This window comes from Sinocyclocheilus rhinocerous, unplaced genomic scaffold (assembly GCF_001515625.1).
Source record: "Sinocyclocheilus rhinocerous isolate Xijiao unplaced genomic scaffold, SAMN03320098_v1.1 scaffold1, whole genome shotgun sequence".
NCBI lineage: Eukaryota > Metazoa > Chordata > Actinopteri > Cypriniformes > Cyprinidae > Sinocyclocheilus > Sinocyclocheilus rhinocerous.
Window position 1 is genome coordinate 307,684 of NW_015638974.1, and position 14,770 is coordinate 322,453.

At 35.6% G+C, this 14,770-nt stretch overlaps 2 protein-coding genes across 2 annotated transcripts in view; one reads left to right on the forward strand and one right to left on the reverse strand.

Moving 5' to 3' along the window:
• The window catches only part of LOC107750419 (neurotrypsin-like), a 39,555-nt gene extending 34,841 nt beyond the window's left edge, over nucleotides 1-4,714 (forward strand). The window contains exon 13 of the mRNA XM_016565781.1: nucleotides 4,233-4,714. Within this exon, the coding sequence (XP_016421267.1) occupies nucleotides 4,233-4,540 (308 nt within the window). The 3' untranslated portion in view covers nucleotides 4,541-4,714. The remainder of the gene's footprint in view (nucleotides 1-4,232) is intronic.
• Nucleotides 4,715-11,799: 7,085 nt separating this feature from the next.
• The window catches only part of ndst3 (N-deacetylase/N-sulfotransferase (heparan glucosaminyl) 3), a 55,438-nt gene continuing 52,467 nt past the window's right edge, over nucleotides 11,800-14,770 (reverse strand). The window contains exons 12-13 of the mRNA XM_016565826.1: nucleotides 13,885-13,987; nucleotides 11,800-12,706 (exon numbers count right to left, since the gene is read on the reverse strand). Of these exons, the coding sequence (XP_016421312.1) occupies nucleotides 12,587-12,706; nucleotides 13,885-13,987 (223 nt within the window). The 3' untranslated portion in view covers nucleotides 11,800-12,586. The remainder of the gene's footprint in view (nucleotides 12,707-13,884; nucleotides 13,988-14,770) is intronic.

Genomic DNA, 14,770 nt, shown 5'->3' on the forward strand with positions numbered 1-14,770 from the left:
GGAAGAGAGGGGCGGGGTCAGCAGAGCTCATTAACATTTAAAGGAAAATGCTACAAAACTGCGCGCTCTGAAAAGAGCTATTTTTGACAGGGTAAAAAATGTGTTTTTTACACTACCATTGAGAAATTTTAACCAAACTATGTTACAGACTTTCCATTAAGATCCTAAAGAATCATATCAACTTGTGGAAAATGGGCATCCGATGATCCCTTTAACAGATTCTTTTACCCAAAAGATGTACAAATGAGGAAAAGCACGATCAGTTTCAGCAGTACTGAATTTCAAAAGTAAACCAAAGTAGTACAAAAGCAGAAGTGTAAAGAAAAACAATTCAGTGGGAATTGCCCTTATTTATAAGTGCTCACGAAAATGAAGTACCCTTCAGCATAATTTTAAAAAGAGTGCTAATTACAGAAATAATATATATTAAAAGAATATACTCACAATGGGCCTCATTCAAACTTGCGTAAATATATGAGTCAATTCTGAGTAATTTGCTCGTAAAACAGACCTTACCGAAAACTCTCCTCCGGATTCACAAACTCTTCGTAAACGTCCGATTTGATAATTAAACATGTGTATGTTAATGAATTCCAATCATTCGTAATAGGGCACTCGTGCACGCTCATTCACAATTAGCATAATCCTCGCCTATAAATGACAGCTACGCAAATTGCGTGTCCAGAAACGCAGTGGAATATTCTGGTCTACTTTCTCAGGTTTGGCTCCCAGTATATTGCATAAATGCAAAAAAGACTAGGCCATATGCCTGTGACCATAATGAGTGACCACCAAAGAGTTTTTAGCCAACTAAAAAAAATGTCAGGCACTCTTCTTAAAACGACCAGCTGGTGGCGCTTGAGAACGCTTTGTTGGCACAGCGTTTTTCCAGCGGAGACGCTTTAGTTGCTATGGTATGGAATATTAACAGCGGCAACGTATTAGCCTACTAGTATCTAATTTTTAAGAATTTTACTAAATATAATAAAGCAGTAACCAGTAATATTGACTCCATCGTTGTAGGCAGTCGTTGTACAAGTAGGATGGTTAGGTATTTGTCCCGCCCCTCCTCCATTTATGGCTGGGTAAATAGTGACAGTGACGAACGCTGCGTTTAATTAATTTTTTATTAAATTAAAAAAAAAAAAATTATCAAAAAGAGGGCAAGGGCAAATTAACTAATTATGCAGTGCATCAAAATTCAGTGTCATCAGTTTGCCAAAAAGAACACAGAACGTTTTACGCACCATTTACACGTGGTAGGGAGCAGGTGTACATTTCTTTCGTATCAACTAACATTTTGAAAATACTAACATTTTCATGAATTCGAAAGTTTACGTCAGAACGGCTTTACGAACGATTTACACAAAAATTAGTTCTGCTCGTGTTTCATGAATGAGGCCCAATAAGTGCAAACTGCATTTAATGTTTTTGGACACCACTTAATTGCATGTTAATTTCAATGAAATGAAAATGCATTATAATTTAAATTAATTTATATTAAATGCAATTAGCTGAACTTTAGAGTGTTTTTTGACTCACTTATGTAGCACTAAAGTACATCTTTACATGTAATTTTATAATTACTTCTGTTGTCTTTGAATATGGTTAAAGTGTAGTGTACTGGTGAATGTACTAACAAGCATTTATGGTAAACTAAAATATATTTTAAATAATGCAACTTGTATTGAAAATTGAAATTGATGAAATTGTAATTTAGTATATTAAAATACTATTTGAATATTTACTTTAAATGTAATATTGAATGTTTAATTTGACATTATTACAAAGTGCACCTTTGTGTACTTGAGTTTAGAAGCAATCATGAAAGTGTAATCTTCATGTACACTTTAGTGGGCTTTTATTTCATCCTTATATTATCTGCAGGTAGTGTCTTAAAAGATTTGAAGTACACTAGAAAGGGTACATTTAATAAAAGTGCACTTTTCCCCCACACAAGGCCTTAGATTAAGGAAAAGTTCACCCCAAAAATTTAAATGCATTTCAAATTCTGTTATTATTCACATGTTGGTCCAAACTCGTGTGCTTTTCTTTATCTTGTGGCACACATAAGAAGATACTTTGAAAAATGTACCAACTGCTGTCATCCATAAAATTAAAATCAGTGGGGTCGAAAACAAAAAATTTTTTCAATGAACTATTCCTTTAAGAACTTAAGTGTTCTTGCACGTAGCTCATCTATTCAGAATTTAGATTCTGAATTATTCATTTTACAACAAAATGTTTGTTCTGACGTAACATAACGTAACAAAGGATAACTAATGTGTTATTACAAAGTTGTTTAAAGTGCAAAGTTCACTGTTTTGAATGGAAAAACTAATTTCACTTGAACCTGAACAATACACATCTGTATTTAGGCAACAAGTATGGAATTTTTAAACAATTAAACATTTGTCAGCATTGGTAGGAAACTGCTTAATACGAGATAAAACAGCTTTTGCGTTTCTGATTTTCTGTTTGCTGAACATGTAGATAATTTTTTCTGTAAAACATCTGTTTTTCTGCAACAATCAGGCATCATCCATCTCAGACATTTAGTAATTATTTGTATCTCTGGCCGTATTTGCAAATAAGGTTGTGCATTTGCTTAAGGGTGTTTGTAAGCACTGGTTTATGTATGAGCACATGGCGTGAGTGCCATTTTAACATCTTCATAATCACAAAAGTGTGTGTATTAGTGTTCTGTGGGATTATGGAGCTGTGAAATGATGTCATTTGTGCATTTCTCCAACTAGATGTCCAGTGAGAGAGAGAGATAATAAAAATATTAGCAGCTAATGTCAATTGCATATACAGTATCTACAAACATAATTCTATAAACATTTTGATTGCCATATTTTAACATTATTATAATCTAAATAAGATATACCCTTGTGTAAAAGTAGTAGTACACTTTAGCATACTTTTAAAGAGGTCTTATTACAGAAATAATATACTCTCAAAGAATGTACACAAGTGTGCACTGAAAGTAATGTTTTGGGCACTTAACTGCAGATAAAGAAAATCATATTATAGTTTAAGTTTATATTAAATGTAATTAGCTGAACTTGAATTATCTGTGCTTTCTGATCCACTTATGTAGTACATCTTCATATGTCGTTTCATAATTCTTTTCTCTTTGAAATATGGTTTAAGTGTACTGTTGAATGCACAGATAAGTTTTATGGTAAACTATATAATGTAAGTGAAACGTCATGTATTTAAATAAATATGCTGTTGTACATTTGTAATGATGAATTTGCAATTTAGAACATTTACATATATTAACTTTATATAACATAATAATAAAAAATATAATTTAATTAAGTACTTTACATGTGCTTTAGTTAGATAATGTGTGCAACAGTGTAGTTTAAAGCATGAAAAAAATGTTATAAGAAATATTTAAAATGTACTTAAAAGTAAAAGCTTTAATTTGACATTATTGGAATGTGTACATTTTAAAAGTGTACTTAAGTGTCTTAAGAAAGTGTCATGAAAGTGTTCTCCAAGTACACTTAAAATGGCCTTTTATTTTATTTGTATTATATTATATGAAAGTACAGTTTTTTAACAATATGGTTGCACTTTATTTTACAGTATTTGCACTTACATGTACTTACATAAGAACGAACTGGATAATATAAGGTAACTACATAGGTTAAGATTAGGTTTAGGGGTAGGTTCAGGGCTAATGCCTAGTTACTACCCAGTTATTCTAATTACTGTAATAAGTACATAGTATGTACATGCAGAACAGGACTGTAAAATAAATCGCTACCTGATTTGAAGTACACATTCAGTACAATTAGGCACATTTCTTTTTCACAAGGATATACACACAGAAGACTACGGCCACATCTGTCCAGCTGTCTAGTCTCATCAAAAAGGACATACATGACAGTAGTAACATCCATACAGCGCTGTAATCAGAGAACATGAGGAAGTCCTCAAGGAACCATACAGGGTGCAATTATAATGTCAGTTTTAAGCATCTACAGATTATCATGCGACATGTTGATTTCATTCTAATGGTCACGTTGCGTTTTAAATCACCTGTGTTTTCTCTCAGTAAGTATTCTAAAGCGGGATGAATGAAGTGTGTGATGACGCTGACAGAAAAGCGACTACACACTCCATTGCATAAGTGAACAGTTAAGTCTGATTAACTCCAGACTTCAAATAAAAAGAATGGAGGACTTTCTGACCTGTTGGATTTTTTCTTTTCGCAGGTCGTGCATATTCAAGAACTCTCCAGCAGGCCTCGATTTCCATGTTGAGCAAGCGTCAGTGTGAGCAGCGCTATTCTGACCAGTTCACCAGTCGCATGCTGTGCGCCGGCTCCTCCCACGACAACCACCGCGTGGACAGTTGCCGTGGAGATAGCGGCGGTCCGTTGGTGTGCGAGAGACCTAGCGGAAGTTGGGTTGTATATGGGGTCACATCATGGGGTCACGCGTGTCGACTGCAAGACGCACCCGGCGTCTACACAAAAGTCTCAGCCTTCGTGCCCTGGATCAGGAAGGTCATTGGCAAGTAGGACCCAGAAAAACCAACCAGTAACAGACATTCTGACTATGCAGGCAGAAAAAAGAAGCACACTTTAAGAGTAAGAAGACTTAGAGCTAAATAGATTCGTTTTAGATAATAGTTTAAAACATTTTCATAACACTAAGTCTTAAATGGCTGAGAAAATTATGTATTGTCTGTCATTAAAGTCATCACAAAATTTTAACTTTGCAAGTACTGCAAAAAAAAAATAAATGTATTTTTGTTGTCCAGTAAAAATATCTAAACGTTCTTAAAATAAATGTACATTTAGATTTTATAATTTTAGAGGCAATTAATAAATTAATTAAATAAAAATACAATTTAAAAATAACATTACATTAAGACTTGTTTTCAAAGAATTATCTTAAATTATTTACTTACATCATTGCACATTTTTTTGTTTTAAGCATAAAAATGTATGAGGTTTATGCTTAAATACAAAATGAGCTGTCAGTTTATTATTATAATTTATATTGTTTTAATGATGATTAGATATTTTTACTGGGAAAAAAACACTAATTAAAAAAAATGTGTGTGCTCAAAATAGTGGCGAGTCAATAGGTCTTAAATTAAATTATTTCAGGTCTTCATTCTTTTTCTTTCTTTCTGTCTTGTCTAATGAAAGCACTTCTAGGTTGAAGAGACCTCAATGGTGAGTGTGGAATTATTGTTTTTTTTTTTTTTGCAAGTGTGATAATGAAAGCATATCTATGTGACTGTATACTTTATACCATTAAGAGACAGCTACTGTCTGAACCTGTAAAATAGGCAGAGTAATTTTCCAGTTTGAAACACAGCAGCTTTAAAGGGGTCATATGATGTTGCTAAAAAGAACATTATGTATTTGGTGTAATGCAATGCGTTTATGTGGTTTAAGGTAAAAAAAAACCACATTATTTTCCACATAATGTACATTATTGTTTCTCCTGAAATGAGAAGATTCTGGATTTCCTGCCAGAAATGTATGGTAATTCTAAACTCCTGGGATACGGTTACCATGCCATTGCCGACCACATCTCCTCATCAACACATTAAATGACATCATAATGCTCCACAGGAACCATGACATCATTTGTTCTAGATCAGATGTTCGTGATGATCTGGACTGAGGCTTGCCATCTCTCAACATCAGGAAAAAAAACACCATATATTTGCTTGATATTTTTGCAGTGTCACACTCACTTCCAGAAGTCAGAGATTGTGGGATATGGGAATTATGTGCAATGCAAAGCTGTTTATACCTCCTTGTTTTAGTGTTTGAGCATTTCATATTAGCAAAATTTATTTGTGTTTGTTTTCTGTGATATATGTCTATATTACACTTCTATGAGCTTGATTTATGAGCGTAGTAGTAATTATACAGACTACACCCCCTTTTTAACACAATTCATCATTGGTCTGTGTATATAAAACCCCTGATCAACCACAAGCTGTGTTATCTTGCACAAATTAAGTGTTGCAGTTTAGACTTTTGTAAATTCATGTTTTTCTGAAACATAATTCAGTCATATTGTAATCTCTTGTTAATTAACTACTATGAAAACTATCTAGAGTGTTACTTTGTTAAACCCCACCTCCCCCTTGTGTTTAGTATTGCCTTAAATATTTCTGAATGTGGCATGGTGCTTTTATTATTATCTAAATTGTAAGTCACGTGCGCTATTCATGAGTGCTGCAATGTCATTAACAGCAAAACAAACAATTGTAAATATTTAGAGGAACGTAAAATCACAAGCTACACAATTGTCTTCCAACTCAGTTTGGAGCATTAAATATTTGATAATTGCTATAAATATTTGTCATTAAAATACTTGTTGGGAAAAGATACTGTCGACCTCTTAAATTGGAAGATTTGATTTGAGAATATTTGAAAGGAAAAACTAAAAACTGAACAAAAAGTGAGATAGTATCTGACAAGAATTATGGAAAAAAAATCAGTCAGTGTATGGCTATATACAGTATGTTCTGTGTGTGTTTGTGCGAATGCACATCCATATCTGACAGAATTAGCTTTAGGTTTTCTGAACACACTTGCTAAACTATTAGCAAGTCCAGCTAGCTGTGTTGTTGTTCACACAGTGGTCTAAATCATGTGTACAGACCTGACAGTGCAGTGTTAGCGCAGTCTTTTCAGAAAGCCCTTTGTTACAGTATACCACAGGTCCATTGTGTGTATGTGTGTGTTGATGCTGCACTTCAAATAGACTCTTCCTTTGAGCTCATCTCTATGGAGACAAGTTTACTGTATCATGGGAAAGACCGAAATGAATTTTCAGTAATGCATGTCATACAGATTGTTTGTTAGTATTCATTCACTACTTCCAGAAACAGAAAACATTGTGACTAAAGTAAATCTGAATGAAAAAAAAAATGCTTGAGTTTTCCCAGAAGCACAAATATAGTGAGTAAAACAAAAATTGGATCCATATGAATAATTCTGTGCTTATACAGGCAGGAAGACTCTTTATCTAGTGACGTTGTTCTGGCTCCTGAAAGATAAATCCTGACAGCTCACTGAGAGAGGGAGAGATTTGTTAGTCATTGAGATTGAGAGCAGTGTTACAGTGCTACCTTGAGGTACTGTGAATACAATAACTGCCATATGGCCAAACTGTGGGACTTTCTAAATGATACGTTTACATATTATTAAGAATTTTTGCAGCTAAACTTTTCATTGGGATCAAAGACTATGACAGAAATAGGTGATCATTTACTTCATTTACTTTGGTAATACCACAAAAACAAAGAAATATATATTAAATATAAGCTGCAACTATATAATGAAAAGAGCTGTAATGGCGAAACACATCTGGCAAACCCTCCAGTTACTTGCTTTTTGCTGCATCGTGCTTTGCAGCGTAGAGCAGTGTAGCCAATCACAGACATCTCTGTTGATTTCTTGAACGCAATGGCCAATCAGAGTATTGAATCCACTCAAAACGCCGGAGTTTTGTTTCAGTGCTGTTCTCGCGAATAATCCCATTTTAACAAAGAATAGAAATTAGAGATAAATTGTGCAGTGTCCACTTCATTGATTATAGAGGAACTTAATGAGCCCGCGATGAACTGAGAGCCTTTTAGTGGTTATAAAGGGTGCGCACTTCTATGCCATACATAATTCAAAATCTGAATAAAAGTTTTGTTTTTCATGCCTCTATGAGCACCAGGGGCCGCGTACACACTGCAGAGTTTGGAAAGCTGTAAAGTTCACTCTCAAAAATATAGGCTGTGAAAGTACTTGTGCATTAAGGCCAGGGCACCCTCAGTGATCTGGAACCGGGCCTCTTGTAAACATGAGTCACAAAAGCTTAACCACTAACACAATAATAATATAAAACAATACATAGCAATAAAAATGTGTAATATGTAGCATATTAAAGCGCACTACTCACCATTAAAATAATCGGAGGCGGTGGGACTTTGAATCTCCTGAGAACTTAAACCTTCCTTCCACTCATGAAGACACTTAGTTGCGTGATGGCGTTTTGCATGATTACACTGGTTACCGCCAAAATTTGATTTTGAGATAGCATGCGCAGATGAGCAAAACGTTTTTTTCCCCCCAAAGGAATCACGTAAGACAAAAACCTGTCTTATATGATTTAAACATCATGCTACATCCAAATTGCATATTGTAATTTTATTAGCTAAACAAAACTACTTCTGACCATAGACTGTGCTTCTAACACGTCACAAAAATATGCTATGGACCTTTTTCACATTTCCGGGTTTCTCAGCAGTGGAAGTCGTCATAGTTGGGTTAACTTAAATAGCGGTGAATGGGAGAGCACTACAAATATATTTTTTGCATTCCCATTTGCTCAAATAGCAAAAGAAAAACTCCACGATAGTTTTTCATGAATTTCAATAAAAGGGAAAACATTGAGAGAGACTGATAACGGCTGTCAGAAGAGAGAATGATGTCAAATTTACCGTCCCTCCCTAAGACGCTGCATTAGAAACACCCTCACATTAGCGTTAACTGTTATTTTGTAATTTGATGCAAAGGTGATATAATACAAAGAATAGTGTTATAAATGTAGATACATTTAAAAAAAAAAAAATACAAATATGAAAAACTTTAGAGGATTTACGATGCTGATGACCGTTAAACGCGTCATCACAGTCTTGTGAAAAGGGTCCATTGAAGAAGCTTGCTGCTGAAGACTTGAATAATTAATAAGGTAGATCTATTCGAGGATTAGGTGCTTTTGGGGGTGTGTTTAGTAGTCATGTATAAATAGCCTATAGTTAGCCTACACTACAAGTTCCATTTTGTGTAGGCATAGGCTATTTATGTACGTTAGGCGTTAATGCGATAGATATGAATTTTCGGTTAAAAGTGTTCCTCTATACTTCCTACTATTACTTTTGGGGGTTTGTACCTCACTCAAGTGCAATTTAAAACTGAATACTTCTATTAAAATGATTTCCAATGACAAAACAATTTGTACTTCTTACAATTGTGAAAAGTAGGTCTACTGACTACCCTGATATTACGGAGACGTCTATTTGACGTCTGCATTTACATCTGCAAGGCGTTTTTTTTTTTTAGAGTGTTTGCTGATCTGCAATACGTCTATGTTCCTATCAGATGCCAAATGGACGTTGTTTATGATTTAGAATGTATGTAAAATAAGATGTTTGTAGTAGATGCTTTCCAGATGAAGCGATCTTTAACAGACATCTTGCGTATGTGTGCTATCTAGGTACATTTTTGTACATTTTTATTTCATATAGGTAGGTGTGAGTAAACAGTAATTGGGAGCAGTTATGAAAAAACACACTGCAGCCAGCTGAGACGATGACCCACCAGGCTGGAGGAGATGGTCAGCTTCACCCGACACCACTCAGTGCCACAAACTGAATGTAGGCTAACTTATGTGTACCCAGAAGAAACCGGACTGCTGTGGTGTAAACTCAGTGAGTACAGAATGTCTGATAGTTTTTTGGTGTTGATGATGATCATAAAGTTTATTGCAGAGGTTCTCAACTCTGGCCCTCGAGGTCCACTTAGCACCGACCCTAATACCTAAACAGGCAAATCAAGTAAATACTTCTGTTAACCTTATGTACCTTAGATTGGATCCACCTGCACAAACACTATTTTAGACAACTGTGATAGGCACAAAGTAGCAGTGAAAATTGACCGTTTTGAGATTTTCACATAGAAACCATTGTCTAAAAATGTGTGGCCAAATGTCTTCTATCTACAAGAACCATTACACTATTAAGTATCTGACAGATCATCTAGCACATCTAAGAATCCATGTAGAAAGGGTCATCAGAAATCTTTTGTCAGAAGCATAAAATCTTTTTTTTATTCAACTTTCTTATTTGTACTTACACTGTCAACTTGAGAAAACAACATGTTGATGGTTTAGCATGCTTGTCACATCTTCTGTTAGGCATTTTAAAACTGATTTTTAACCCAGTGTTGCATATAATAAAGTATGTACAATAATAAAGTATGTACAATGGCATTTTCATAAATGTGTTTTTGATTGTCTCCTTATCAGCACTTTGACAGCCTAATGAAGCACAGAAACCAAATGTTGAACAAACGGGGTAATGTTTAATGGAGACTCACATGACGTAATTACTCACAATTGTGCAAATTATGTGTGCAAATCAATGGTAGACAAGAACAACATCATGTATAAGTAAATAATATAAGTTTATATACCGTAAGCAAGACAGAAATATCTAGTACGAGGTTGGAGGCAACAATGCGGGCGGCACTCAAATATTTGCGGTCAGTTTGTATGGATCAATGTTGGTAATCAATGACAATTTATATAAATTACGGTTCCTGAAATCTTTGCTGAGATTATCTCGGTATCGTATCTACTTGGTGTGCTTCTGTTTCTCCAATTTGACAATTTAATTGGTCTTTACCATACCTCTCTATATACTTTCAGTTCACTGCAATGCAATGATACCTTCAAAATGGCGCCTCGTGACGTCACACATAATAAATGCACGACTTACAAAAAGAAAAGACTTTCAGAGTCGACTCCCAATCACTAATGTTACGTTGTTAGAATACTTCAATGTTACGTAGGTTAGAATAATTAACTAGGTACACCTTCAGGGGATTTCGAGCCCCTGTCCCTTTAATCACTAACACTAAAGTGCCCTTTCAGTCCCGATTTCTACCGAGGGGGACGCACAATTATGCCCTCGTCATGCCACTTCTCCCCTGCCCCTCAGTAGGTCTGTGCACACCACTGGTGACATGTATAATGTGAAGTACGAAGAGTGTAGGTGAGGTGAGTCTATTTTTGGAAACAGTAAAAAAAAAAAACTTTCGTTACTATCCAAGGCGCCCCTTGCTTGCCACTCCCACCTTGCAGGAGTTACCCTTCTTCCAGCTTAAAGAGGTTCCCCTGGGGGCCCCTAATGCTAACCCCTCTAATCTGAACTAAAGGATAGGGTCCCCCTGCAACCCCAGAATGTGCATGTGAAGCCAGGAACCCATGTTACCAGTGTTCATGAAGAATCGCTCCATATGTATAGCCAATACCAGCAAGAGTCTCACTGAAGAATCAGCTAGATCTTAATGTACTGATTTATTTTATAGTTGTAATACCCTGTTTTTTTATGTTAGTGTAGCTTGTGACCACTAGAGGGAGGTATTTAATTAAAAACATGATCACTACACACAGTCTAAAAGTAAGGAAACTTACCTAACCCTAAACCCTATATATATATATATATATGGTCGCGGTGGTATTTTGCCAAGTAAGACATGTTCCAAACTCTAAACCCAATTCCTAAACCTAACCCTACCCATAATTTATTCCTAAAATCAGTGTGAAATGATCGCTGATTAACAAGGGTGTAGAAGCACCTAACCCTGATCGTAAGCCTAAAACAGACATTTCTTGAAAAGTTATCCCTCAATTCTGATTGGTTGATTGGATGTTGATCCAGGAACATGTTGTACTTGGTGAAATCAAGGTCACCATATATATATATATATATATAGTGCACAAACAAAATCCAAGTGAGATTTGCTTTAAATTAACTAACTCAAAAGCATACAGTTTAAAACTTCTTGACCTCTTGTCTGATGCGTGATATGTAATGCATGTGCAGAGACAGAACTTTGCAAGGACTGTTTTACGGAAACATGAATCTCTCCAGTGTTTATTGAATATATATAGTTATTTACATATTTCTCAAAGCACTTTCTTACCTTATTGAGGCAAATTGTTTTCAAAAATAAAAGTCACACTTCAAATTTATCAGCCAACCAGTTGCAGTCCAGTGGGCAGGGCTAAGGCTACCTGGCTACATACATATGCCTAGACACACACACACACACACACACAAGGGCTTCTGTGTATTTACCCTTACACACACACACACACACACACACATACAAACTGAAATGATTTCTGCTCTTCAGGCCATTGTGTCTAGAACAACAGTAATTGGGACGTGGACTGAAACATTGACATCACAATGACATCACTCCATTGACCGGTTTAAAGCTGATGCAGAAAACTTGACTGTGCTCTTTATTTCTCCATATTGATTCTTAACATTTTGCATCTTCACTTCGATTGGCTGATAGATTGATTGACTGATATATTTGCAAGAATGAGGTTATGAACAGTGGTTGTGCAGTTCTAAATCTCTCGATGATGACGTATAAAATCTAAAGCCGTACCTTTATATCCAGTGTCTGATTGGGGAACGTACAGTATATATAGTAGGAAGTCTGTGGACGTTTACGTTTTTTTCAGTTACAGTTTTTATGCAGTCTTTCGTTAGCTGCATCTGAAGTTCAAGGGTCACAGTTACATCACCGTATCTCACCGAAAAAATCTGACCTTGTCATGTTGCCATGGGCACATCATACTGCTTTGTTTGGATTTCCAGAGGCACCAATGATTGGTGAGCTGAATTTTTGACCTTTGCTCCGCAAGCTTGCAGGTAGGTGGCATTGAGTACTGTTCAAGTGTCTAGTTTCCATTGAGGGCTGAATCCGGATCTTTGACCCAGAGGAGCGGTGGTTTGGTTAGGGCTACCTGACCCTCTGTAGTTCCTCTCTGAGCCAGGCTGGTAGCGGCTGACCCAGTCTGTGCAGCAGCTTAGATAATTCAATGTTCTGATCCCTGTAGAATCTGGAGAGAAACACTCGTGACTAGAAAAGGAAAGAGTAAAGAGAACACATATTTTAGTGAGCAGAACAGCTACAGACTTTTGTATAGAATATAAGAGTGAAGTGGAACACATTTTCGTTTTTGGTACGGGTCCTGTAACAAACAAATACAGTGTTGTGTTGACTAACTTTGACTGGATGTTGTTAGTTCAGCTAGCTACAGTATTAGGTCTGGGCGGTATACTGAATATATTTTTAAGCAAGATGGGACAATACCATTTATATCGATATACTCTGATGTAGTGAACGCATCTGAAAAATAACAGAGGACTGCTTCGGGAAAGGAACACAATCCAAGTTGAACTTAACATGAGATTTGCTTTAATTTAAGCACTCCAAACGAACTCAAAAGCATAGTTTTTAATCTTTTTGACGTCTTGTCGATGTGTGATATGTAATGCATTTTTAGATTTAAGATTTTTCATCTTATGGTTGTATTCTTATCTGTAAATATTAGAAAGTAATGCATATCCATTTTGCATAAAGGTCAGCCTGTCTCTGTTAAACTTTATCCAACAGTCAAACAAATAACGCAATACTTCAGACTAACAAAAATACACTTTGCTAAAATATTTTGCATCCAAAAATTAAAGCACTTCAGACCTCTGTTTAGTAAATCACTGTTTACTAAAAAAGAAAAAAACACAATTTTATGTTTTATTTTTTACTGTACCGAAAACATACCAAACTGTGTCACTGGGACAGTGCCTTTTCAAAAGGTACACTTTGGGTTTTAATATATACATTTTAGCTACTAATATGTGGTTTTAAGGGACCAATATAGACTTTAAGTACAAAAGTGTAGCTTTTGAAAAGGTAACTCCCCAGCTTTTGTACCTTTTTTCTGAGAGTGTAGGCTTGGAATGACACAAGGGTGAGTAAATGTAAGAATTTTCTTTTTGTGTGTGAGGAAAAACAGAGAGAAGACAAAATCGAGGAACATGAAGCGAGAGTCAGAGTTGTTCTGTAGGTATCAGTTATTCAGTACATGAGCTACAGACATGTTAGCTGTTGCAAGATTGAACAGTCTGAGGTCAGAGTGAGTTTTTCTCTCTCTATGACCCATATTGCTCGATGATGGCATGCCTCTATAATACAGCTGTAATCATTAAAGATTAAAGACTCCATTTTGCTCAGAGTTTACTGTTGTTAGGTGGTACCTCAGAGACCATGGGCGGGTATTTGCGGCCCTTGCTCTTCCCCAAACACTTAGTCCTGCCCCCTTCCAACAGCTGACACCAAAAGCCCTTCTGAGGATCAAACCTGTGAAGAGATAGAGAACTCTTTACAATCTAAACGACTTCTTTCTTCAAAAACAAACAAACATCCTTTTAATTACATATTCATTGTAATATACAGTATATTGTACATATTGTGTATCTATCCATCTATCTGTATTAAGTCTCTCAACTCCTTTTATTTCTACACTCAGCAATGGAGAGAATCTGGAAAACACACACACACACACACACACACACACAGATCTGACTGACAGATGTCTGCTGTAACAGAGGGAGGTTATTAATAAAAGCCAAAGATTGAAGAAGCTGTCTGTGGTAGAGAACACATGCAGAGACTCACAGAACGACCAAACACACACACGTGTGTGTGTGAGAGAGAGAGAGAGACAGAAAAAGAAAGAAAGACTGAAATAGACCACACCTGACACAGGTAATTCTGAGTTCAGTGTTTTGGCATTTTATATCAAGAATGATAATCTGATACAGCCATTACATCATTTCAAAATACCATGATTAATTTTTTTTTCTCTTTTTTTTCTTTTTTTTTTTTACCTCAATTCATTTTAGGTCCGTATTGGTTCAGGAGTCACTGACAATATTTTATATATAATATTTTATAAATGTATATTTTATAAATTTTTAATATTATAGAATAGTATGCATTATTTAAAGGGGTCATCGGATGCCCATTTTCCACAAGTTGATATGATTCTTTAGGGTCTTAATGGAAAGTCTGTAACATAGTTTGGTTAAAATTTCTCAATGGTAGTTTACAAAACACATTTTTTACCCTGTCAAAAACAGC